Source organism: Strix uralensis, chromosome 25 (assembly GCF_047716275.1).
Source record: "Strix uralensis isolate ZFMK-TIS-50842 chromosome 25, bStrUra1, whole genome shotgun sequence".
NCBI lineage: Eukaryota > Metazoa > Chordata > Aves > Strigiformes > Strigidae > Strix > Strix uralensis.
Genome location: NC_133996.1, coordinates 5,260,874 through 5,285,636, shown reverse-complemented (window position 1 = coordinate 5,285,636; position 24,763 = coordinate 5,260,874). Strand labels below are relative to the sequence as shown.

The 24,763-nt window shown below is 49.6% G+C and overlaps 1 protein-coding gene across 1 annotated transcript; it reads left to right on the top strand.

Annotated features, from left to right (window-relative positions):
• Window positions 1-382: 382 nt before the first annotated feature.
• Window positions 383-18,794, top strand: GRHL3 (grainyhead like transcription factor 3). Its single transcript, XM_074894226.1, has 15 exons — window positions 383-552; window positions 1,277-1,338; window positions 2,949-3,285; window positions 3,585-3,664; window positions 5,537-5,690; window positions 6,502-6,613; window positions 7,341-7,435; window positions 9,127-9,285; window positions 9,871-9,949; window positions 10,350-10,483; window positions 11,374-11,408; window positions 12,126-12,214; window positions 12,359-12,444; window positions 13,607-13,671; window positions 17,905-18,794. The coding sequence occupies exons 1-15, from the start codon at window positions 385-387 to the stop codon at window positions 18,017-18,019; spliced, it is 1,770 nt and encodes a 589-aa protein (XP_074750327.1). The 5' UTR covers window positions 383-384; the 3' UTR covers window positions 18,020-18,794.
• The last annotated feature ends 5,969 nt before the right edge of the window (window positions 18,795-24,763 follow it).

Genomic DNA, 24,763 nt, shown 5'->3' with positions numbered 1-24,763 from the left:
AGTTACTGACCGAAATCCCACCTTGATGGTGCATGATCTGGCTGGCTGGTAGTGTGCACTTGCTAAGGAAGGAGCAGTTGCAGATGATGTTGTGGTGATTTGCATCCTGGGGCAGGAGGAGGGAAGCAGAGGTACATCTGCCTCTCTGCATGGCCCCGCCAGACAGACTCTGACCTAATTTTGTACATAGCTACAGGCAGAAGAATTGGTAATCCTGAAGACTCTGGGAGTTAAGGACCAGGAAAGCATCCCTTCTCCATTCCAGCAGTGCCTTTGGGAAGCCCTTTGTGTGTTCAGCTCGGTGGTGTGGAAATTGCTGTGGAAAATTAGTATCCTTCATTCCCTCTTTCCTGTGTCTGGCTCAGTTTTAGATCTGTGCGTCTGATGAAGAATGACACCATGAACTTCCAGAAATTCCCCTATACCAATGAAGATGAAGCCTGGAAAACCTACCTAGAGAACCCCTTGACCGCAGCCACCAAAGCTATGATGAGGGTGAATGGAGATGATGACAGCGTGGCTGCCCTGAGCCTCCTCTATGACTACTACATGGTACGTTCCCACTGGGGCTGGGTGTCTTGGGGGTGTCTGTCCCAGAGAAGTGTGAAGGTAAAATGTGGGCCCAGCCAGTTTAGGAAGGTACCCAGGTACTGAGCTCTCCGTGTTGTTATTGCAATGATCCTCATAACACCCCTGGGCCTAGAGTGCCACTGTTATCCCCAGTGCACAGATGGTAAACTGAGGCACAAAACACCATTACACTGTAGAGGGAACCCAGAACAGGGTGGAAAACTGAACCCAGAACAGGATGGAAATCTGAACCTGGGTGTCTTAAGTCTCAGGCTGGTGGTTTTTTTACCCAACAGTTTTCATACAAGAAACAGCAATGCTTTGAGAGACACAGAGCTGGAGGAGCTGTGTGCCTTGCAAACCCTAGCATCTTTATTTTTCCAGTGCTGCTGTAGGATGGAGCTTCAAGAAATGTGAATGTGATTTAGCCCTTAATGAAACCAATAGGACTGATGTTCCCATTCGCTTGGGTGCTTTTGAAAGTCCTTCCCAGAACAAGATGATGTGGCTTGCCTAAGGTCACCTTGGGAATCCACAGCAGGAGCCCAGCAAGAGAGCCCAGGTCTCCCGTGTCCTCACAGTGTGTTTATTATTCACCCAGTGTTTTATGAGACTTCACTTGCTACACAGACAAGGCTAATTTTCCCTCTGCTTTCCATTAATAAAATCTAACAATAAACAAACTCTTTGTTCTGCCTTGTTCTAGGTCCCAAAGGAGAAGAGGATTCTTCCATCTGGTATGATGGGACGCAATGAACTAGGAAAGAGGTTAGCTTAATTTTTTGCTCTCTATAGCTGTCTAATTCTCCTGCAGCTGCTTGCATGCATGATGGGTCTCTTAGCTTGCATAAAATAGACATCAAAGCACAGTGTTATTACCAACAACAGTGGAGGTTATTAACCCTGAGACATATATTAAAATTCTTTAGGCCAGATCCCAAGCAGGTATAAATTGAGCTACACCCATTTACACAACTGAGGATCTGTCTAGCTGTGTTCAGAGGAGTTACACTGATTTGTAGCAGCTGAAGAATTTGTCTTTATTTCCTACTTTGTGACAACTGGAATGGGGAAGGGGATTAAGCATTGGCAGCAAGAAGGGAATGACCAAGTCCTCTTCCATTGCCTAGGCTGATAAGGGTTTCTGTTCCACTTGCTTCCAGTCTCCCAGGATTCTCTTCCAGTGACTCCCATTTGTCTTTGAGGTTTTCAGATAATTAACTATGAAATTAATGGCTCATTTGCCACTATGAGTTCAGTTCCCCTTCCTGGATGCTGTGTACTTTGGCAACCTTTTCTGGTTGTCTGTTTTTAACTACTTGACAGAATAACCCTCTTGAACGATACTTGATTCCTTCTTCATAAGTAACCTGAGTTAAGCTGTTTTCTCCTCTCTGAAAGGCCACTGCATTCTGGACAGTGGTACGTTTTTTTTATTAACTATGGAAATTTCAGCATATACCTGAAGGTGAAGCTCTCGAAGCAGAGTGGGTGGGAGCTACCCGCTCAGCTTTACTTCCCTTGGGGGTAACTCATGCTGCCAAGAGGTGTGCGGGTTGCTAACGTGGGGGTTGGTTTGTTTTCTGAGCATGGTAACACATTTTCCCAGCTCAGCTAGGGCTGGAGAGTCAGCAGGGTCACAGAGTCACTGCTGTGGAAGGGACCAGTTCTTGGGATGCTGCACAAAGGGATGGTTTCCGTGTGCGAGGGGAGTGTGGTTTTGTACATGTCTTTATCACTTGATAGCTCCTATACTTAAGTCTTTTCTGCTCTGCAGCCTTGGCCATACACCTCACTTCCAACACTGCAGCCCTGTCAGTTTTTCACTGATCTCATGTTCTCTGGGAGTTTTGCTTCCTAAGCTCCTGGAAATTGTGAATTTGTACAAGAATCACCTTTCCTTTAAAAAAAAAAAAAGCAAAGAAAGCCACTTTTAAAAAATCAACTTTCAGTGTCAATGAGCCTAAAAAGACTAAGATTGAAAGACCACATAGCAGTTATCTTTCCTATTGTCCCTGCTGCTCTGAGTGTTTAATAGCCAAAATAAAGAAATAATGGATGTAGGCCCTGGATCTGCAGCCCCAAACCGTGTCTAAACCATATTCTCTGGTTCTGTGTGGTCATCCCTTATCTGTTGAGCACCTCTGGCTCTTGCTGATTGCACTGTGAGGTGTGTACGTGGGTGGAGATCACCCATGGGCCTGTCAGATCTCCCGTATCAAGCAGGAGATGTACACAGCTGACTCAAGGTCACCTGGCAGCTAGACTCTGCAGTTTGCTTCCCAGCAGCACATCAAGGCACTTGCTTCTTGCTGTGTCAACTTGCTGGGGTTGTCCACGCTCTGCCCTGGTTTGAGACGGGACCCTTTCTCCACCAGGCACTGCCACGGAATGGAGTATGACCCAGAGATCGCATCCTTTGATGGCTCAGCCCATCTCATGAAGCTCTTGTCTGAAAATGTTTCCATGACCCAAGAATATTGTGAGCCACAGAAGAAGAACGGCTTAAGTCTTGAAGGCGTCCCTACTCCTCACAAGCCAGCCATGCTTCCACCAGGCACTAGCAAGCTGGACGCCACCCCAGACAACTTCATGGTCCCTCCAGGGGATGTATACGACAACAGCTCATTGAACTCCCTCTTCGAGACCATCCCCGTAGCCCCACCACAGCAGAGGTGGCAGCCAGACAGCACTTTCAAAGAGGATCCCCAGGAGGTCAGAGCTGTTAGTGGGTTGCATGCTGGCAGTGCAGCCCAGGGGGTACTGCATGAGGCTGTCTCTAGTTTGGGGTTTGCTCATGCTGGAGTCAGTGGGAGCTTTGCTTTTGCATTAGAAGCTTGATGCCGTTCCCGTTGAATTGTTGGGATTTTACATTGAGTTTGGAAGTAGGATAAGGCTTTGAAATGAGGGTCCATCTTTTATCTGTGACCTCTGTTGTAATGTCTGGGAGAAGGTGGATGGACAAAGCAATGAAATATTCTACTTCTGACTGTTTTGTTTCCACTTGTCTACAGTCGCTACTCTTCAGTGATATCCTCAAACCCCAGCCAGAGCCACCTTGCCCCGAGAGTTACGCTACAGATGGTGTTAAGAGGTAACTGCCAATCCAGGGTCTCTGGGTTCCCAGCGCCCTTGGCTGTGTCCCTTTCCTGGGGAAAGACTGTGTCCCTTTCCTCGTCCCAGCGCCGGTCTTGGCAATGACCGTTGCAAACTTACAGATCTCATGTTTTTGCAGAGACAAGTCGTGTCTTAGGAGCAAGTTGCTGTTCCGTGACTTTTTAGACACAAAGCAGTGATCAATGTTAGTGTTTGTTGTATGAAGCAGGGATTAGGGTTTGAAATGTTTTGCTGAAAAGGAGTCAAACCCGATCTTAAATTCAAGTTACTTGGCGCATTTGTGCCAGTTCATGTTTTTAGCTTGAGAGCTGTGTGGTACGGACAGTACTCTGTTGGCCAAAGTGGTGTCAATCCGATGCCAACTGCTTCCACTGCTGTGCACTTCCACACCTCATCAGCACCTTGACCTGCAGGGGCAGAAATGTGGCCCTGAGGTCTTCCATGGGAGGGCTTGCTGTGCACTACAGCCCCTTCCCAGGGAGCACTGCTTGGTTCTGTGATACAGATAGATCCAGGTGGCTGCACTATCCTTCTACAAGCTACTTGGAATGGCGTAAATGACAGAGAAAATGAGGATGATGGTTGATGAGGGTGATAAGCAGCCTCCTCCTCATCTAAGGTTTAGGTTCTCACTTTGGGTTTAGCACTGTTAATCAACCTTGATTTTTAGAAGATGTCACTGCCTCTCATTCCTAAAACAGGAGAGAGGTTTCTTCCTCCTTTCCACCCCTCTCCCAGGCAGAGCTTTCCTGCTCTAGATACCGCATCAAACCTCCGAGCAGGTAACATTATTCCACCTCCCACTTTTTATTTGCCTCCTGAGTCACCTGACTCTGTGACTCAGCTGTCAGACGTGGGGATTTTCACACAGACAGCAGCTCGTGCTCATGAGCGAGAGGCTTTCTGTTTGCTGTTTATTTGTGCACTGAAGTTCTCTGGCTCTCCTGGCTCTAGATAAGAGGAGTTGCCAAGCCTATCTTCAGAGATGGCATCACAGGGGAGGTGGAGCAGGAAAAAGAGATGGGTTGGTGACTAAACAGGAATACGATGATCTTCAACTCCAGGGCACTTGAAGGGTCTGTGTGAAGGCTTGTGTACAGGTGATGGCTTGCACAGATTCCTCACAGAAGAAAATAGCTTGAGCTATGGCCTCGTGGTTTGAATGCTCATAGGTGCTGGTGAATGCCCAAGAGCAGGGCTTCTTGAAAATCAGGCTCTTCTTTTAAATTTGTCAATAGTGACACCTTCCTCTGTGTAACACTAGAAATCTTTTCTGTAAAGACTAAAGTTGCTGCCCACCAGACTGAGAGTTCAACAAGCTGGGCTTCTAAGTCCATTTTTAAGCACCTGGAGAAACAAGCAGATGTCAGTGTCCTGCAGGTCCTCCTGTTTCTACAGGACCCATTAGAACACAGTCTTCCTGGGTCAGTCATTTATGGGTGTGAATTTGGAGACAGGAATCTGAGTTTAGGATGTTGTAAAAGTCTCATCACAGGTACCTATTTTTGTTTGGTTTGGTTTAGGCTTTTGATTGTGCAATGGTTCTGTAGCCATCCACAGAAAAATACTGGTTACAATAATGTACAGGATTTTTTAAATACAAAACCAAAGGGTGAAATGAGGCTGTCGAAGAACTGCTGCTCTTCAGGGTGTTGGGGAGGATCAGTATGTGCTGTGCTGGGAGGTGCTCGATGGTGTAAGGGCGTGTGAGATGGGGAACAGGGCAGAGACTCCTGTGTGTACAGTGTCTATAACCTGTAGAGGTGGAGACTCGTACGTCTCTTGTTTTGCTTTTGGAGTGAAATGGCAGCGTGTGCTTATTCATCATTCTCTCTTTGTTCCATACAAGTGACTTTGAATACACTCTGGGGTCACCCAAAGCCATTCACATCAAGTCTGGGGACTCTCCCATGGCCTACCTCAACAAAGGACAGTTCTACCCCATCACACTGCGGACAGCTGGAGACAGCAAATGTTTACACTTGTCCTCAAATAAAGTGAAGGTAAGAGACAAGCTGACAATTTTGCTGACACACGCTGTAATCAGACATCCAGCAATTGTACTGGCCTGGGAACAGAGCTGAACATGAAGAGTAATGGCTTTGTGGCTCATGTTGGCTTAAAGCGATGAATGGGATGGATTCACTCATAGCAAGCTAATCCTCTGATGCACAGCAACAGCCTTCATGTTACCTGGCAGTTGAAACCTTTCACAGTAAGGTCAGGGATGCACAAAAGGCCTCCCTAGCTGATGGCTGGCTGGAGGCCCTGGTGGGAAGACTTCTGAGCTAGAGAGGGGTTCCCCATCTTCCTCCTGGGATGTGTGGCCAGACCTCAAAGCCACCCCTGAGACTAAACTGAGCTTGAATTCCCAGCAAAGAAACCTGGTCCTCCAATCGTGGGCAGTATTTAGGGGCTAGTCTTTGGACATCTCAAGACTTACAGGATTCCTGAAACTGAGAACGTCTAGAAAAAGACCATTTAGGCTGTCCCAGCCTAATACTTGCTGCAGCACTGCTAATGTTCCTCCAGCGCAGGATCCTTGTACGCCTTGGTGTCAATGGAAATTCACAGGCAGCCCAATTAGGGGGCATACAGGGCATCTCAGTTTTGCTTCTGGCTCTGCCGCTGCCTGCCTGCCTGTGTTCGAGTCCCTTCCCTCACCTGCCTCAGTTTCCCCAGCTATAAACCATTAACAATGACACTAAGCTGCCTTTGGCCAGTGCCTGGGCGCACTGGATGGAAAGGGCAGCAAGGGCACCAAGCCTTAGCCTGCAGTGTGTACTGATATGGGATATGGTCGCTGTGTTACAGAGTGTTGTGATGATTGTTTTTGACAACGAAAAGATCCCGACGGAGCAGCTCAAGTTCTGGAAGCACTGGCATTCCCGCCAGCCCACGGCCAAGCAGAGAGTCATTGATGTTGGTATGAGCGGGGCTGTCTGATTGCGATGGCTGGGTGGGGTTGATAATTTCTAGCACCATTTTACTGCATTTCCAATAGACAGTAACAGAGTTGAAGCTCCAGAATCTGGCCTGGGGGAAAGCAGGGAGGAGCAGGCTGATCTGCTGACTTCAGATCCTTTCTGGCTGAGGAGCTCTTGCAGGTTTAAGATGGTGTTTCCCAAGTGTAGGGACCAAGATACGTCAAAGAGCCACCTCAGTTAGAGAGACAGAAACTGCTGAACAATTTTGTCTCCTACAGATGTGACCCATGGCCTCTTGGATTCTAGGAATCTGAGCTAGAAGAGGCTTTGCTATGGCTTGTCCTTCTCCACTGCCACCACACAGGCTTTACAGTGTGTTATGCTTGGCCAGAGGTTTTGTCTGTCTAGCTGAGCTCCTCGCTGAGCACCCTGCAGCTCAGAGCGAGACACACACTTTGAATCTACCTTGACTTTGCATAACATCACTACTCAAATAGCAATCACCAGCCAATACCTTTGAGTCATTTCTGGCCTATCCCTCACATACACACACTAAGGTTGATCCAGTGGTATTGAGGACGGCCTCTGTTATATTACAAGGCTTCTTTTAGCCTTGGAGTCAGAGCCAGGCTTTGGGGGAGTGGAGAGCCTAGGGAATGTAACCAGTTTTGCAGCCATAGTATAAACTGCTTCTCCATTATAAACTGCTTCTCCATTGCGTTTCAGCTGACTGTAAAGAAAACTTCAACACAGTACAGAACATTGAGGAGTTAGCCTACAACGCGCTGTCTTTCGTGTGGAACATCCACGAAGAAGCAAAGGTACAAACTGGTTGTGGAAGGGATATGGGAAGCCTTGGTCCACTGCAAAACTGTAGCCTCCTTTCTGACAGCCCAGGCATGCTCCCCCCACTTCTCAGCTGAAAGACAGAGTTTCAAATCCAAACAATGCCATTCCAGTGGCCCCAGGTAGTGTTTGTCTGCCAGGACAGTGGGGAAGGACACCATGTTTCTCTGTGTGTTTAAGCATTGCCATTAGCTAATAAACACTCTGGGTACACCTGAGACTGGCTCAGAGATGTTTTTTTAGTGCTGATGGATAACTCTGAAGAAAGCCTTTTCCAGCAGGCAGCCTAGATCAGGGCTCTACTCACATGTAGGTGAAGCCTACTTAAATAAACCACAGCTTAGGGAACAAAGACCCTCCTTTCAAAGCAGCATTTTGATGCAGAAATGACTGACCACCCTTCTGTGGCTTGTGTGATGTGGAAGGGAGCCAGGCAGGTCACAAGATCCCTTTTGACCTTAAAATCCGTAAAGCTTATATCAACGTCTTTTCAGCTCTGCTGTCTCTTCTGCACCTCTTCAGAGTCTCTCATTAACACTTTGTTTCTAGTGTGGATTGAAAGGAAGGTATAAAAAAAGATGAAGTAACTAAGAAAAAAAGAAAAGCATAAATACCCCATCTCTCTGAAGCTGTTAGCTTGGGAAAACTCTGGTTTGCTTTGGGATCTCAATAAGCCCTTCTTTTAGCCCAAAGGCGACCTTGGTCTTTTACAACCCAAGAGGTTAACAAATGTCTTCAAGGCAAAGTTGTCAGAAATGGAAATATGTCAGGTATGTGGCAAGCCCTTGGGGGCACCTCAGCAAAACTGGATTTAACTCTTAGCAGAAACTCTGTACATGCACTGGCCTGGGGCAGGTAAAGGTGAGACTTCAGAGAGCTGCGAGGGCTGGGAGCCGCGACAGAAGGGGTCAGGTATTTGGGTCGTCTGCAGCACCTGTTACTTCTCTTCTTGCAATTAAACTTCACACCACAGTGAAGTGGTTTTCTTTTCTATATATAGGTACTGACTAGATCTGACATTAGGTTTCAGGGCTGAAATCCTCAGCCAAAGCCCTGCTGCGGGAGCTGTGAGAGCTTCTCCAGCTGCAAATCTGTCCCCAGACTCCAGGGGAAATTTTAAGGTCACAAAAATGAGTTGGTAATTTGGAGATACAATGTGGATTATGCCTGTGCTCAGCTTTTTCTTCAAAAGTTTCCACTGGAGTTAACTCCATCCTAGTGAGAAAGGAGACCAGTGTGTGATGAATATTTATTTAACTGGCAGCAATGATTTGTAATTCCTGAAGCTGTAGTCTAGCCCTCCTCCCTTCCTCCGGGGCCCTGCTGTCTGAGGGTCCCTTGTTCAAATGAAAGATCAGAAATATCATCAAGAACATCCTCAGGCAGACATTGCATCTGGTCTGAGGCTTGCCTGAGCTGATGAGTGGATAGCCTGGGTGTTACTAAAGAGATGGAGAGCTGCAGTAGGTGTGGAGGAGACTGTGGCTCGGGAGGACAGTGGTTGTGCTCAGGTGGGAAACCAACAGCTCACATGCTTGGCTGACGCTGGGAGGGTTGGAAGGGTGTCTCAGTAGCTGCTTTTGTTCCTACCCACTGCTCTCATTGCTGTTTGGGAATAATGTTTTCAGCACCAACAAGCTGTATCAATCTCTGTTCCTATTTGCAGGTATTTATTGGGGTGAATTGCCTGAGCACTGACTTCTCCTCCCAGAAAGGAGTGAAGGGTGTCCCGCTCAACCTCCAGATAGACACTTACGACTACGGCAACGGAACCAGCCAGCTGGTGCACCGCGCCGTCTGCCAGATCAAGATATTTTGCGATAAGGTAGAACATTGCTTTTCCATCAGGTTGTCCAAGAGGAGTTTTAAACTGGTGGCCAGTGACTTCATGAGAAAGATCAGAAAGGTTGTGAGAGTCTAGAACAGCCTAGAGGTCAGGGCTGAGGAATGGAGATGGTTAACCCCCTCAGCTGAGTGAGACAGGACAGCGGGGATGTGTCTGCACTGCTGAGGCCTTTGTTGAGCAGAGTTGTTAGAAAGTTTTCCCCATATCAGACCTACATGGGATTGTGCCTCATAATAAACTCTATTTTTGACAAGTTTGTAAATAGCAGAAGAGACGAGAATCTCCTTAGAGGTTCTCCCCCAGCCTCGGATATCTTCCCATGGAAAAATTTCTCACAGCTATTTTTGTCGGCATTTTTCATTTTTAAAAGCAAATTTTGTTTTTGTTTTTTAATTTAGAAGTGTCAGAAAGTTCAGGATGGCTTGTAGAAGGTCTGAGATGAGCATTTTTGAATAAAGGCTGCCTTTACCTTAAAGTGCTTACCTCCCAGAGATGGCCAGTGGACCCTCTCTTGCCAGTGTTAGAACTGTCAATGTCCTAATTTTTTCCTTATCTTCCCCACAGGGAGCAGAGAGGAAAATGAGGGATGATGAAAGGAAACAGTTCAGGAGGAAAGGAAAATGCCTGGACTCCAATAACAATGGTCAGTGCTGGTGTTTGTTACCTGATCCGAAGCGTGTTGAAATCCATGTAGGCTTGTCCGTTAACTTCCACAAGATCTGGCCCTGGGTATTTCCAAGCCTGATGAAATCAGCACCATTCAGAAATACCTTGTCAGTCAGGTCCTTGGCTGGTCTCCTACCAAGACTCTCAAAGCCCTTTATTAATACTAACCAATTTCTGAATTGTCCTGGGGTCCTGGCAGGGAGCCTTCCCCAAGGGAGGCAGCACTGGGCAAGCCCTGAAGACCTGGTTCTGCGGGGTCCCGTCTGTTTTTTAATATTTCTGTTGGGAGACATTGGGCAGGTGCTTTCCCCTGTCTGCATGTAGTTGCCTCTTAAACTGCCGTCTGAGCTGAGATGAACTGGACTTTCCATCTGTAGGTCTGAAAGGCTGTTTGCTCTCTGGCTTCAGAGGGAATGAAATCACGTTCCTGAGGCCAGAGACTGACCTCGAAACCCAGCCAGTCCTGTTTATCCCCAACGTCCATTTTTCAAACCTGCAGAGGTGTGGCACGGTAAGTCCCTTCAAAAAACAACCAACCTGTTGCCCTCATCTGTCACCACCGTCATTTCCAAACTGATCCGTCCCCCAGACATGACTTGTGTTATGTAAAAAACCAAAACCAAACCACAAGTCTTCTGTGGAAATGTGGTGAACTAGAAGACGTAGCTGTCAGGAGTGGCCTAGATAGTCATGCAACAGTGATGGGCAAGATAACCTCCCCAGGTTCCTTCCAGCCAGATGCTCCTGTGGTTTACAGGTATCATCTGCAGCTTCCACAGAGGACTGGAGTGGTAGGAAAAATATCAGCAGAAAGTAAACTATAGAAAAATGCAACCATATCAGTCCCTGCATGTGTGGGATATCTCTCACTTGTCCTCTGCCCTTCTCTATCCCCTTGAGCCTGAGGAAACCTAGACCCAGCCTCCTTTAGAGCTCATCAGTATTTCCTCAAGAAACAACTGTCTCAGTTTGTCAGAAAGGGGGAAAAAAACCACCTGTGACACTACTGTAACATCCTATTGCTGCTGCTGCTGTCCTGATGCATCAGCACCAAAACCAGGGTCTAGAAGAATCTGGTTTACAACCAAAGAACTCACTGAGAAACTTGGGCCTTGATCCCAAGCAGGTTATGAGATTTGACCTGCGTTTGGGTCTAGCTAGATATGTGTTCAGGTCTCTCCTAGGCGGAGGAGGAGAATCTAGATAAGTTCTTTATATCAGGTTTCATTTAGTCTAAGAAGCACATACAGATGTTTGGGTTTAATTGTGCAGGAAAAATGCAGGAGTGGGAGGAGGGAAACCATGTTTAAAATGTGCCCATGTTGCCTTCCCCCTCCAGCTTCATTGGCACACAATGATACTGTGCAAACTAACAGATCAATGTTTCCTTTCCGTTTCAAGGTGCTCCCTCCTTCTGTTCCCAACTCTGCAAACAGGTGAGGATGCAGCAGTTTATATTTCCCATCCAGCAGCTGCTCTGTTTCTTTGCGTATGTCATGGCTGTTTGATATCCATAGGCAGTGTACATCTACAGGTGCAAAATAACACAGCAGTGTCTCCCTGGTGCCCTTGAGTGTCAAAATATGTGTCACACTTTGGCCTGGAAGGGACTCAAGGGATGCGGAAACACAGACAGGTTTCCTTCCCTGTCAGTGAGCCACTCCAACATGAGTCTGCTCCGTGACTGCCCTGCTGTTCTTATTGTGACAGTGTTTGAAAGAGGGGAGGAAAAAAAGCTCAGAGACCTATCACTGAAGGGTTCAAGTAGCCAGAGGCAGATACTGCTGTAAAATAAACCAGAATGAAGTGGAAATCACACCCGTAATGTGTGCAGAGTGAGGAGAACCAGTGTTTCCCCTAGGCTTGATCCACTGTCCAGTGATATCAATAGAGAAACAATGACGTGAAGGTGCAGAAGGCTTTTGTTTCTGGTGTGATACCAAAACCACTGCCTGCACTCCCTGAGGTCCCCGTACGCCTCAGGCAGGACGTTGCAGCTCTGGTAGTCGCTCTGCTGCCGTAATTACAGAACCAATATTTAATTGCTGGATGTTTGTTGGAGTAATTGTTCAATCAAAAGTTCAATGGCTGGAATTGTTTTGTTGGCTGCTATTCTTCTGTCCTCTTGAGAGTATTGTATTCCTTTTGCTTAGGCTGCCCTTAAAACGGAGTGGTGCCTCATTCACAGATGAGTTTGACCCGATACCTCCAAAGCAAACCAAGGAAGAAGATCCTCAGAGAGGTAACCCCTGGGATGGGAACTCTTCCTGAATGTAGTGTCTCCTTTGATTCAAGTAACCTTGGATCTTGAATTACGTGAGGCTGCATCCCTCTGAGAACGTGCTGTGAAGAGCCCTGACGCAGTGCTGTGCTCTCTCTCTTTCAGTCCTGTTGTACGTGCGGAGGGAGTCAGAGGAAGTGTTTGATGCTCTCATGTTGAAGACACCAGATCTCCAGGGCCTCAGAACAGCTGTAAGTGTTGTCAAAAAACTGCGGCACATGAACAAACTGCGGATAAAAGGGCAAGGGTCCTTGGTATGTAGGAAGCTGGATATGAGACTGCTTAAATCTCATGTCTGCTTTCTCTTGAGAATGGAAATGGAAATTGTGAGTAGCAGGTGAATTCTACCCACAGCTCCTGGCATGGGCTGTGTGTTGTTAGTGCTGCAGCAGGGAAGAACACACCTTATGGTGAGATGTTTTGTTCAGATCATAATATAAGTCTTCTCTTGTGAAAGCACACTCATCTTTTCCATTGTAAAACTCCCTTTCCAGTCTCAAGGCTGCAGATGTGCAATCTGAAGCCAGTTCTGGCCTCATGCTGGAATTCCCTAGGTTATGTTTGAGGAGCACACAGACATATTTCTGTGATGATTATCAGCAGCATCTCTGATAACCCACCTCTCTTTGGAGATTGCTGGGAAGGAAACAAACAATAAACCTCCCAGATTTGGGGTGGCTTTATGGCTGCACTTTAAGCTCTGTTGGTTTTACAAACTTTTAAAAATAGAGAGTTTGAAAAATGTCATCACAGAGGATTCTTTGCCATCTTCTCCCTCCCCCATCCCTCACCACAAAGAGTCAAAAACCTCTACAGAAAATGCTTGTGAAAAAGCTACAAAAAGAGCTCCTGTCATCCTCAGACCGTAACTGTACTTGCCTAGGAGAGGTCGCCAGGAAAGCTTTGCAGCTCAGCTAAAACCGAAGCAAAAGCTGCAGTCGGGTGCATCCACAGCAGACACAGTCTGACACTTTCTGTGGTTTCTCTCACCTTTGCATGCACCAGCAAAGGAAGAGCTCAGCGCTCTCTGTGCCCAGCAGGTTGATGCATCAAGGCCCAAACAGGCCAGAGAATGAGAGAAAAAAAATGAAGATTGTTCCCCAAGTTTCCTGGCCTGGCAGTAGCCGCCAGAAAGAGAACCAAGGCCAAGCTGCAGCCTGCCCATCTGCCCACAGCAGCACACAGACATGTTCAAATCATCCTGTTCAGATCATTGCTTCGGCCCTTTTTTCTAGAGTAAAAGGGAGGGAGAATCCTTTGGGGCTGAATACCCCTGGCTCAGTGTTATCTTTGATTTTTATCATAGGAATTTAATTTTACAAGTACAAAGAATTGCCATGTTTTCTCTCACAGATTTCAGAAAAATATGGGCTTCCTGAAGAAAGCATTTATAAAGTCTACAAAAAATGCAAAAGAGGGTAAGCTAATCTCTCATCTGCTTTCTTGCGGTGCCTCTAAAACCCCACTCTCTTTGGTACCCTGCCATAGGCTGAAATAGCGTTTTAACAAGATAATAAAAAGTGAAGCCATGTGAGTCTGTGCTATTTGGAGCATATAAAACTCAGATCTTTCTGGGCTTTAAAGATTTGGGATAATGCTTGTTTGTATTATATTTGTTTGGAGTGTAAAGTCTCCCAAGGAAAGGAAGTTGGATGAAGGAGGAATTGTTTGGGTACTTTAATGGGTGATCCTTTGCGTCTCAGTCTGAAAGCCTGAGGTTATGGAGAACTTATCTTACTGCCATCAGAGAGGTATAAATGTTTGCTTCTCCAGACCAAGTGCCTAAGTGTCCCTGGCCCAGAAAGAGACTGTACTGGCTACATAAGAGCGTGGGCAGCCCCAGTGGAGAAGAGGGGAGATCTGAAAGGGGGGTGGCTGGTCCCAGCTTTGCCATCCCGTCCCCAGACCAGGGAGGTCGGTAGGAAACTTCACACTCACTTTGGGGGGTGACGGCTCAGACCCTTCTGGGCACTGGTGGCTCTTGTGCAGCCCCAGTACAGACATGCAGGTCCCAGTCGAGGCGCTTGTCAGGCGCTGCTGCGGGCTGGGGTGAGGTTTGCAGTAAATGGGAAATGGCTTCTCAAGTGATTTCAACGTGGTGTTTATTAGTGACCGATCCACGTGGATCTCCCCTGTGGCTGGAAGGGAACGGCGCTAGTTTGCACCGGCCGCTGAGTCTTCTGTGGAGGGCAGTGGTCTTGGTGTGGAGCTGAGCGCTGCTTTCAGAAAGTTTTCCGGACTAAGAACTCCCTCTGGGTTGTCCAATCTCTGGCAGCGAGTTCTCCCTTCAGCTGATGGAAAGGGAACAACTCGTAAACTCCCAAGCTTATTTTCATAAAGCTAAATCCAGAGCCCTTCTTGCAGAGCGAGTGAGATATAATCAGGCTTTGCAAGCAGCAGTGACTGCCTGGGAGATGAACTCATTGTTGTTGCTGGCCCTGGTCCAGAGTTTGAGCATGGGGAGAGACAGGCAGAAAAGCCGGGCTGACGACAGGCCCCGTGTTGTGCAGCCCTGCTGTTCTCACCAGCACAGCCCCCCCAGGAGATCCTCTGCGGAACAAAACAAGGGAAGAGAGGCCTTGGGAGCTGAGGGTTAGGCCAAAGCTCTGCTTCTGCATTTGCTTTCTGATGACAGGGAGATGAGAAAGTCCTAAAGCTCCTCGGATGGGATCTCCCAACTCGTGTAGCGTCACCAGAACTTGGTCGCCTTGGGCAGGGTTGGAGGAGCTTGGAGGGGGAGAGGCGGTGGTTTCTCCCCTGTGCTGTGAGGTGGTGTCACTGACCTGGGAAGCTGTTACAACCCCCTCACCTCTAAATCCACAACTGAGAAACCTTTCCCCATTTAGGAGGATTTTCAGATACGGTCCTAATTTTAAGATGAGGGGTGGGCCATAGTGAGTGAGGTATTTGAATTTGTCAGGAGGCTCTTCCACCTGTTCCTGAGCTCAGAGCCCTCAGTGCTGTCAGATGCTGCTCATCCACTAGCCCCAGAAATGGAAATTTTTTCCCCAGATATAAAGAACAACACTGGTGGCCTCACGAGACGGGTTGTCCCATACACCTTCAGTCAGAGAGTGCCTCAAGTCTGGTCTCGAAGAACAACTGTGAAGGACAGGGGTGCTCAGTTTATTATTACAGCTTCAGGACTGAGCCAAAACTCAGGTGTGTCAGCTGTGGCGGTGGCTTGTGATGTGGCCATCCCAGGTCACCGGGCTGTCATCACACAGCGACTCCTCTCAGCTTGGGCTGGAGTTTCCTGAACCAGCTGACTGTGAGCATCTGCATGGCAAGAGAGATCCAGGCACTGATGAGTTTGCAGGTGGACCAGGAAATGGCACTGCTGCAGGGGAGAGGCCACCTCTACTTTGTTTTGCTTTGGTTTTGTTTATTACTTGATCTGATAAGTAGCAAATGTTGTTTAATAATGATTGGGGGAAAAAACAGGCAGATGTCCTTTCCATCTTGTTCCCAAATGGTGGAGCAAAGAGGTATCTAATGAAAAGAAAAGGCAACACCTGGAAATTAGATTAAAAAATAAATAAATTTGACAGCTAGTTTAATGAAAGCTGGGCATGACTGATGCTGTAGGTTATTGCTGGAGCGTGGGGGACATACAAGATTTTCTTCAGCCTACGAGGTGGCAGAGTCAGACACTGTTTCCTGCTCCCCCAGATTTAATTTTCCTTTAAATAATTTTATCCTATTGCTCCACCCTAAACAATCCTCTCTTGGTAATTACAGCTTGAGGGTCAGATCTTCATCTGGTGCGAACCAGTGAAGCTCAGTGGTACTACCTGGGTTTAGAGCAGGTGAGGACCTACTGTCAGCCATGGGCCTCCTTAGTGTGATGAGCTCACTCGCATGAACTTAGTCCCAGGGTGACTCAAGAGCAATAATAAGTAATTTCGTATCTTGGTGAGGTTTGGTCTAGAAAAACAATACAGGGCTCAGATTCCTAATCAACACTCCCTTGCATCTTTTGTGGTTGAGAAATCAGATGGAAGCGCAGTAGCAAGAGGCACAGGTGACTTCTCTGGCTTCCTGCACTAAGATAGCCAGAGATAACCGGGGCGGCTGTCGCAAGGCTTTTTGTGACAGCCCCCCCTTGGGAATCTGCGCTGTCTCCCCAGGGGCACCCAGACTCCCGGGGATCCGGGGCTTGGGGACCTGGGCCCCGTGTCTGCAGGCAGCCCCAGCGCTGCCCCTCGCCGGTGCCAGGAGGTGGGGTGGTGCAGCCGTGATGGTTACGATTCCCTGGGAAGCCCCTGGAACAGCGTCAGGCCCCGTGTCAGAGCCTCCCCCCGCGCTGGCTGCGATGCCCTTCCTGATCGGGCCGTAGCCTGTTGGTAAAGTGTTTTATGTGCTGCTGAAAGGCCGCGCGGGGTCAGGCCCGGGGACAGAGCTGACACCAGAACAGGCTGGACACAAGGACAGAGCTCCCACCTCTGCAATCAGGGCACGCTGGGCCAGGGCTGTGACGAGCCCGCCCGTACCGCGGTGATCAAACAGGCCGTAGGCATTCCCCAGAGGGACACAGGGCCCCGTGTTTGTGCTTGTTAAACTGTTAGATTCATTCGATGCTCAGCCTTTTCTTTTTCTTGTTTTTAATCTTGCCTTGTGGAGCGTTGCACAATTAATGCTATTGCCCCATTAATGACCCCAGCAGGAACCTGGAGGGGATGTGCTTTCTGCAGAGAAAGATAATTTGTTCTCTTTGTTTCCTCCAAACGGTTACAAATTTCACAGCTGATTTATGGGAACGCAGTGGGGTGATTCAAAGCTGCCCCGTTACTTTCATTACAATAATGCGGGGCCTTCGCCTGGCACAGAACCGCAGCCTCAGGTTTAAATCAGCTGTTGAAACGTTTCCTTCTCCCCGCGTCTCCACGTAATTCATTCCAGGTCAGCGCAGCTGCCATCTGCAGCAGGGTTTTGGAGATGTGCCCTTGAGCACCGGGAGGAATTTGCCACCGGCTGGCCCAGCTGGCTGCGTACCCTCGGCCTGCCGCTGTGTGTTCCTCACAGAAAGGGCTCCCGGGCAACGCTCAGGGCTCGTCTGCATGGGAGGTTGGGCTGGATAAGGGAAAGGCTTCCATCTACTCCCCAGGGAGTCTCAGCTTGTTCAGAATAATGCACCCCTAAAAGCACCCAGGCAAGAAGTGAGGAGTGAGCAGTTCTGCTCTAAATTCACACCCTGCTGTAATCCAGATTAATTTACCTGTGTAGCAAACGCTGGGCCTAGGCATGTCGAGGGTAGAATTGCGAAAAGCTCTGCAGGTTGTTTTTTTTGTGTTGTATCGTGGCTTTAATTTGAGGGGCTGAGCCCCTGAAATTGGGTTATGGGGACACTGCAGGTGCCTTCCTGTGCCTGCCCGGGGCTGGGATCCCAGAGCAGCCCAGCCCGGCTGGCAGTGAGGAGCGTGGCTGCGGTAACGCAACGCCGATCAATAACGGGGCAGTAACGGTGATTTTGAATTGGAATTTTGTGTGGAGACATTTTGGAGAGGGCCACGAGGCTTTGACAGTGATGTTATTTCCAGTTCATGATGGGGGACCCTGAGCGTGCGGGAATGTCCAGCCCTCCCCACTAAGCTGCTCCACAAACCCTTCCCTGTGCTGCATCTGACCCAGCCCTTCTCCCTCTCCTGTAGGATCCTGGTGAACATGGACAACAACATCATCCAGCACTACAGCAACCACATGGCCTTTCTCCTGGACATGGTGGAAGCTGAGGACAAGTTCCAGATCATCCTCAAGGAGCTATAAAGAGCCACAGGCAGCACTTACTGGGACTTCTCTCCAAGCTGGCAAGTTTGACCCAACAGAGCTCAGCCTAGTGCCTCAACATGTTGCCTTTACTTGAATATTGCCTCTGGGGAGGACCTCGGCCTCGCGGTGCCGGGCCGGAGACTGCTTGGAAGATCTGTTATCGATGTGAACATGGAACTGCTCTCTGTTGAGTTTATTATTATTATTATTTTTTATTTTATTTTATTTTATTCCCTTCTGGCGATGGGCCTGACCTCCTGTTTCACAGCTGGGAACGCGCAGCTACACTAACATGGCTGTCGGAGCCGGGGCAGGGGCAGGGGACTGCCTCTGCGCTGTTTGCCTTGGCCCGTGACTGATCCAGCCCTCGGCTTTGGCTTTCTCCCAAACCACCGGTCATGCAGAACCTTCAAACCATTTCCAGCAGGGCTGAGCCCAGCTCTGAGCTTCTCTCTGGCCACAGAGACTTTCACAGATGCATTTAAAACTCACTGTCGAACGGACACTGCCTGCTCCCACGCCCCCCACCCTGCCGTATCTCTGAGTGTAAATACCACGAAGGCCTCCATAGCCCTTGTTTATACATTTCTGATGTATTGTTCCTTTTATATTTTATATATGTATAAATATGCATTGTTTTATATTTGACTCAGTACGGTGACACAGAGCATTTCAAACACAGGCTGCTTCACATTTCTCCGTGAACTCCTTTTGTAACTGTGTTGTTGGTTTTGTTGTTTTGGATATTCCATAGTAATAAAGGTTCAAAGAGGGGAAATGAACTGTTTTCACCCAGCTCCGGAGGTTGGAGTTGGGAAGGGCCGGGCAGGCGCCAGGGCAGGGAGGTGACCGTGAGGCCCAGGGTTTGCACCGCCGGCCCCTCCGCAGCGCGAGGCGTTGGTGGGTCTGAGCTGTCTCTCTGTGACGGGGTGTGAGGCTGCGGGCGCTGCCCAGCTCCTGCCTGCAGCTCCTGCCTGCAGCTCCTGCCTCCCCCGCGCAGGCAGCGTGCGCCCGGGTTCCTCCTCAGCCTCCCCTCCGCAGGCCGAGCTCTCCTTCCCGTCAAGGCGCTGCGGGCCGGTGGGGGTTGCTGAGCATCCAGGCACATCCCTTGAATGGAGGGATTTCGTTACACAGATTTGGAGAAATTTTAAGCAAGTCAAAAAGAAATGCTCTGGTTTACTTCTGCTCCCAGGAGGAGCCGCTCAGCCTCCATCTTCTGGGGAGGTGCATTACCAGGAGGCAGGTACCTGCTTCCAGGTGCTGCACTGGCTGTTTGAACCCCTCACACCTGCTCTCTCTCGGGCACTAATCCTTCACTCCTGGGCTAAAATTGCCTGCAGCTGCTTCCCATTTAGGTCAAAAAAATACCAAGGGGAGTCCTCTATTTTCTAATTAATCCTCTGACCAGTGAAAACCAGGGATTTTTCTTCTCCCTCATCTTCATCCGCTGCTTTTCCTGACTGTATCAGAGAGATACACCTGGGCCCCATGACTGGGGAAGAGAGAGCAGCTCTACCCCCCCTGGGAAGGGGGTTTTGAAACGTGGAAATGCATCAGGCAGGTAAATTTTGGATTACTTAAGTGTTATCACCATGAGGAGGGCCTCTAAGATGAGGCTCAGATAAGTTTGAAGGCTTATCAACCTTTGAAGATCTCTCCCTGCACTCTGCACTCCTTCATCCTCACATCATAAACTCCTTCTTCAGCAGGATTTCTCTGATTCAGTGTCGGTTCTGCAAGGCTGTGCCTACGGTCTTGCTATCGCAGAATTTCAGCTCCAGTTAAAAACGGGCACAACCAGGACTTCCCCAGCGTGTAGCGTCGACGGCTGCGAAACCTACGGGTCCCCTGGTTGCCCTGAGACGTCAGGCGGGCGCGGGGGCTCCCCGCCAGCGCTGCCTCCACCCAGGGAGGGTGAACCCCTCCTGCCCGACCACGTGGGCAGGCGCTTGCTGCTCGTGTAAGAGCAGAGGATGTGGGAGAGGGAGCACCCAGGCCCCTTAGAGACAAGGGGGGAGGTGGTTCAGGGGACACCCCGCGTCCTCCGCACTGTCGGAGAGGCCCGAACATGAGGAATTGGTGCCAAGAGCTGGTGGAGGGAGCTGGGAGCAGCCCAAGGGCTCGCTCTGGGTTCCCCCGCCGTGGTGAGGCTCTGCCCAGGGAGCTGCTGGGGCGGGGGCCCTGGGGGAACCCCTGGTAGTGGAGGCAGCTCTGCCGTGCAGGAGGGCTTGGGGTGGCTGCAGGCAACTGCAGGGGGTTTGTGCACGCAACGTTACAGACTCTTGGTGACCTCTCATCCCTCACCTAGTTGCTCTAAAAGTCTGACTTTGGGGCTAACTTCCTACCAGTGTAAATACGGAGCTGATTTTCAGTCACACTAGTCCAACTCCACTGACTCTAGTAGCGCTACTCCTGATTTACAACAGCAAAAATCATCTCACGTTGTAACTTTGGGTTCCCAGCAGAACAATGACGGATTTCGCTGGATTTGACAGCGGCTACGAACCCGTCTGAAGTTTCACCGGGTGAGAAGTGCACTGGCTGGAGCTGCACGTGTCAGCACGGCGCAAATGGCTCCCCTAACCCAGACCTTTCTGTTCAGTGGCTGCAGGCAGAGAACCAGCTGCTCTTTCTGCGCAGGTTCTGGATAATCTTGACTTTGTCAGGTTTTAATCACGGTAACTCCGCTGCGTGCGGGGAAACGCCGGTTGATTCACGCCAGTGTAAGAGCAGAGTCACCACCCCCTGCCACCCTGCCGAGGGTGGGTGTTTTGCTGACTGGCTCAGTATCGTTCATCCCTTCCAGCAAAGGCGAGTTGCTTAGAGGTTGCGTAAAGCGGAGCTCCCAAATATGTGAAAACATTCTTGACTCTTTGCCCGGAGCCCACCAGTTCCTTTTGAAGATTAAGATACGAGTGATGAAGGCGACTCACCTCTGAGCGAACAAAGGTCGTGTGAAAGTATGAACCCGCTTGTGTTTTGCAAAGGGCTCGCGCTGACAAACGACAGCAGCTTCCTCGGGAGCAGCGGCCGCTCTGGACGGTCGGCGGCTGGTTTGTGCCGACTCGAGCCGCTCGAGTCCGTTGGCGTGTGAGGTGTGAGCGGGCGGGCGGAGGGCGGCTGGGCACACGCGTGTGCCTCGGGGGTCGGACGCGTGTCCCGCACAGGCTTCGTGCCTCCGCTGCGGCGCCTGCGAACGCCAGCGCCCGTCCTCGGAGCGGCAGAGGTGCGGGGTTTGCCCGTGCTGCCCTTCTGCGTTTCTACCCAGGCCAGGAAGGGTTCCCTGCCAGGGTCACCTCTCCTTTGGGTCAGGCTCCAGCACGTTTTCTCTTTAGTTTATCAGATGAAAGCACCAAGAGGAGGTTTTTTTTGCAATACTCATTAATTGCAGTAATTATTCAACATCTACAAAACTGGAAGCTTTCAAATCAACTTTAGCTAATGATCACCTCCCAATACAGAGTACCAAGGCCCGCTAAAGAGCTGCTGCGCTGTCAGGCAGCCAGCGGAGGACAGGAGCACTTGCTGCGCATTAGCGTGAGCTTCGCAGAGCTCGAGGGAAGTCCTGTCTGAGGAACCCTGCTCCGGTGCCCCGGTGCTGCTGTCCCAGCGCTGGGAGCCGCTTCCTGCTGCAGATGAAGGGACACTTCCCGAGTGCTCGCGGTGAATAAGCGCCCACAATGACAGAGATGCACCAAAAAGAGAAACCTAACAGCATGTGAGCTGAGTTGTGCAAGAGCTCTGGTATCCCCGGCGCTGGGTGGAGGGCTCTGCTCTTCACTTCTACAAATAACACCCAGTTTCTGTGTCTTTATTCATGCTTATTCATTCCTTGCATCATCGACCAAGCAGCTGAGGCTCTCGGTGTGTGGTGTGGTTCTCCATCGCTATAAAGGGCAAAACAGCATCCTGTGTTTTGTTAGGACACCCACACGTTGTGTTTGCAGATGCCCTGGCGCCGTGTTGGGTATCGGAGAGGATCAAAGACAGAGGAAAATGAAATTCTGTCTGCGTCCGTTTCGCAGTGTGGAAAGCTTTAATGAAGCCAGTTTGGGTCCCCTCCGCTCCCTCTCGCCCCTCTCCTCGGGTAGGTCCTTGGGTTTGTGTAACTAAGTCCTGGATCGGTGAGATGGGCACTAAAACCTCAGCCTGTGCGAACGTCCTGGTACCTTCAGCTGGGAAGTGTCCTTGGGCGTAGAATTAGAGTTTAGTGCTAACGTCTGGTGTGCGCAGACTTCGGTTTAGCTTCAGCATGTCGAGAGTTGTCTTGATTGTACATTCAGCTGTGAGTCCTGTGCAAGGGATTACCCCGAGCTCCTGGGAACACCGAGACCCCGGCTCCAAACAGCCCAGGCATCAACTCCTCAATGACTGGCCTTTAATAAAGCTGCTGCTTTGTGTCAGCCACCGGCTGATTTAACTGTGAGGTATTTTGCCTCCCTGTAGTTCCGCTCGTTGTGGTACAGTACAGAAGAGTTCTGCACGTATTGAGTGTTACTGGGGGCAAAGGGCTCGAGTCACCTCCAATCCCACAACTGGGAGTTTTGATCCGATGGGATTTGCTTCCCCTCTTTTCAGGCTGGAGTGGAAAGGAGATGTGGGGGGTTTTCTAGCAACGGGGCAAAGACTCCATGGATGGCCGCGTCTGCGCTGATGGTGCCCCCTTGTCCTTTTTGTGCACGTGGTATTGCACAGGTTTCTAATCAAACTGGCAAAAAAGACTGATGAAAATGAAAGAGGGCATTTCTCCACCATCAGCAGAAGATATTTTTAGCCCATTCCCTTCCTCTTTAATTAATTTGGGTAACCAACCTTAACAACTGTGGGCCAGATCTCCAGCATGAACAAACTGGCCTAGCCCTGTTCCTTTAACTGGAACGGACCGATTTACGCTGGCGGGGGATCCCGTTCCAGCTTAGTCAGCACAGCAGCTCTCGGGAGCTGGCATGTCGACGCGGTACGTGGCAAGTCTGGGACATGATCTGGACATGGCTCCAGAAAAGCCCATTACCCCTTTGTGCTGCCGCAAGGGCTCCGGAGAGACTAATGGCACCAGCGCCTTCTCTCGCCGTCTGTGGCTGGTACGAAATCTGCAGCTGGGTGAGTTCAAACGCTAGAAATAATAGCAGTATTGCTATTGTCTGCTTTTGCAGCCCTTCAGTAACCTCCCAGAAGGACTTAATCTTAGAAGAAATAAAGAGGGTGAGAAATATGACTCTGACTAACTGAAAAAATAATGTTACTTGCGCCTGGCAACAATTAGCCAACGGGCACTGAGGACACGATCCGCCCAGGCTGAGCTGAGCTCTACCTCCACCCCACGACGAGCTCTGTATCCACGCCGGGAAGAACTGCTGGATACAAGGAGACTGCAGCAGGATTTGTCCCTGTGTCTGCCCCTCTCTTACCAACGCTAAAGCCAGGGTCAAAATTCGGCACCATTCCCTGCGTGAGCTGTCCCTTTGCCCCCGAGGAACAGCCCCAGCTGTGGCCAGAAGTCAGGCAGCAGTCAGGCAGCTGCCCGCTGGGCCTGCCTGCAGGGACTGGTGGCATGTCACCATAGGCCAGCGTGGGCTGTTTAACCCTCACTGAGGGCAGGTCCCTCCTCCTGTTTCCCCCGGGCATTTCCCGATTAGAAGCTGCAGGAGGTGTTTCTTTTCCCATTTTACTCAGCTTTACGTCAGGAAAGCTCTGGTGAAGCCCAGGGAGGACAGGAGAGCCAGAGGGGCATAAAACCAAGGAGACTGTGCTGAGGTGCTCTGTGACGCCGCTCTCCAGCTGGGGCACGGAGGCTTTTCCTACCATAAGAAGGTGTGATTCCCCCCACCCCCTCTCCCTGCAAGTGCTCCTCTCTTCCAAGCAAATAGAAAAATATCTGTTGTACCAACAGCCAGAATTATGTGATAGTTTTACACACACACCAGAACTCACAGAACCTGTTTGTCAAATGCACTGACAGTCCGTGATGCTTTAATGGCCTTTACATTGCAAACATGTTGTTTTTCAATCTTGCTGTTAAAAATAATATTGTAAAATACGGACCAGCAAGTTGGACAAAGAGCTGGTAGCCCAGACTCTAGTGCTGCTGCTGCCATGTTGCTGCTGTGGGGCCCTTTGGATGACATTAGACCATCTAAAGGTGTCAGGGAACGCTGTGCTCTGATCTTACAGGATTTAGACACTCGCTGCTCATCATAAACTTACTGTCCCCCCTTCACAAAAGGTCCTACACGTCCTGTGCTGCCGAGTTCGGTGCCTTTCAGAAATGGTGTGTGTTTTCAGGTGTCCATGTGCCTTTGTGGGTGAGCTCTGCTAATTTCTGTGCTTCATTTTTTTACCCTGATGAGCGGGCAATAGCGCTGTTTAGTCACACTTGTGTTTTGCTGTGAGAATTACTTCAGAACAATTCTTATTTTTACCTGGCCCAGGGAACCCTTCCTGTGATCCGTGCTCTGTCCATCGCCCTGTGTTTGAGACAAATGCAGCACATGAGCAGTCCTGCTCTGGAAACCCTTTGTCATCCACAAGGTCCCACTGCCCAGGCCCAGGTGAAGGAGGATCTTTACAAGGTGGGATGGTTGGAGCAGAGGGAGTCAAGCAGAATTTCTGCCTATCAGAAGAAATAGAAATTTGAGGAACTTGTCCCACCCTGATGGGGTTTTACGTCTGGAAAGAAAAGCTGCGGTTTCTGTGAAGTGACCTGGGGAGGTGGATGCTTTTAGGCCAAAATTTTTGGGAAAT

Bases quoted from the DNA above. Each gene is read 5' to 3' on its own strand.
- GRHL3 (XM_074894226.1), top strand. From the start codon at position 385: ATGAAGAATGACACCATGAACTTCCAGAAATTCCCCTATACCAATGAA. The intron at 1,339-2,948 runs GTTAGCTTAATT...TTTCTCCACCAG, and splicing joins CGCAATGAACTAGGAAAGAG to GCACTGCCACGGAATGGAGT. The intron at 12,215-12,358 runs GTAACCCCTGGG...TCTCTCTTTCAG, and splicing joins GGAAGAAGATCCTCAGAGAG to TCCTGTTGTACGTGCGGAGG.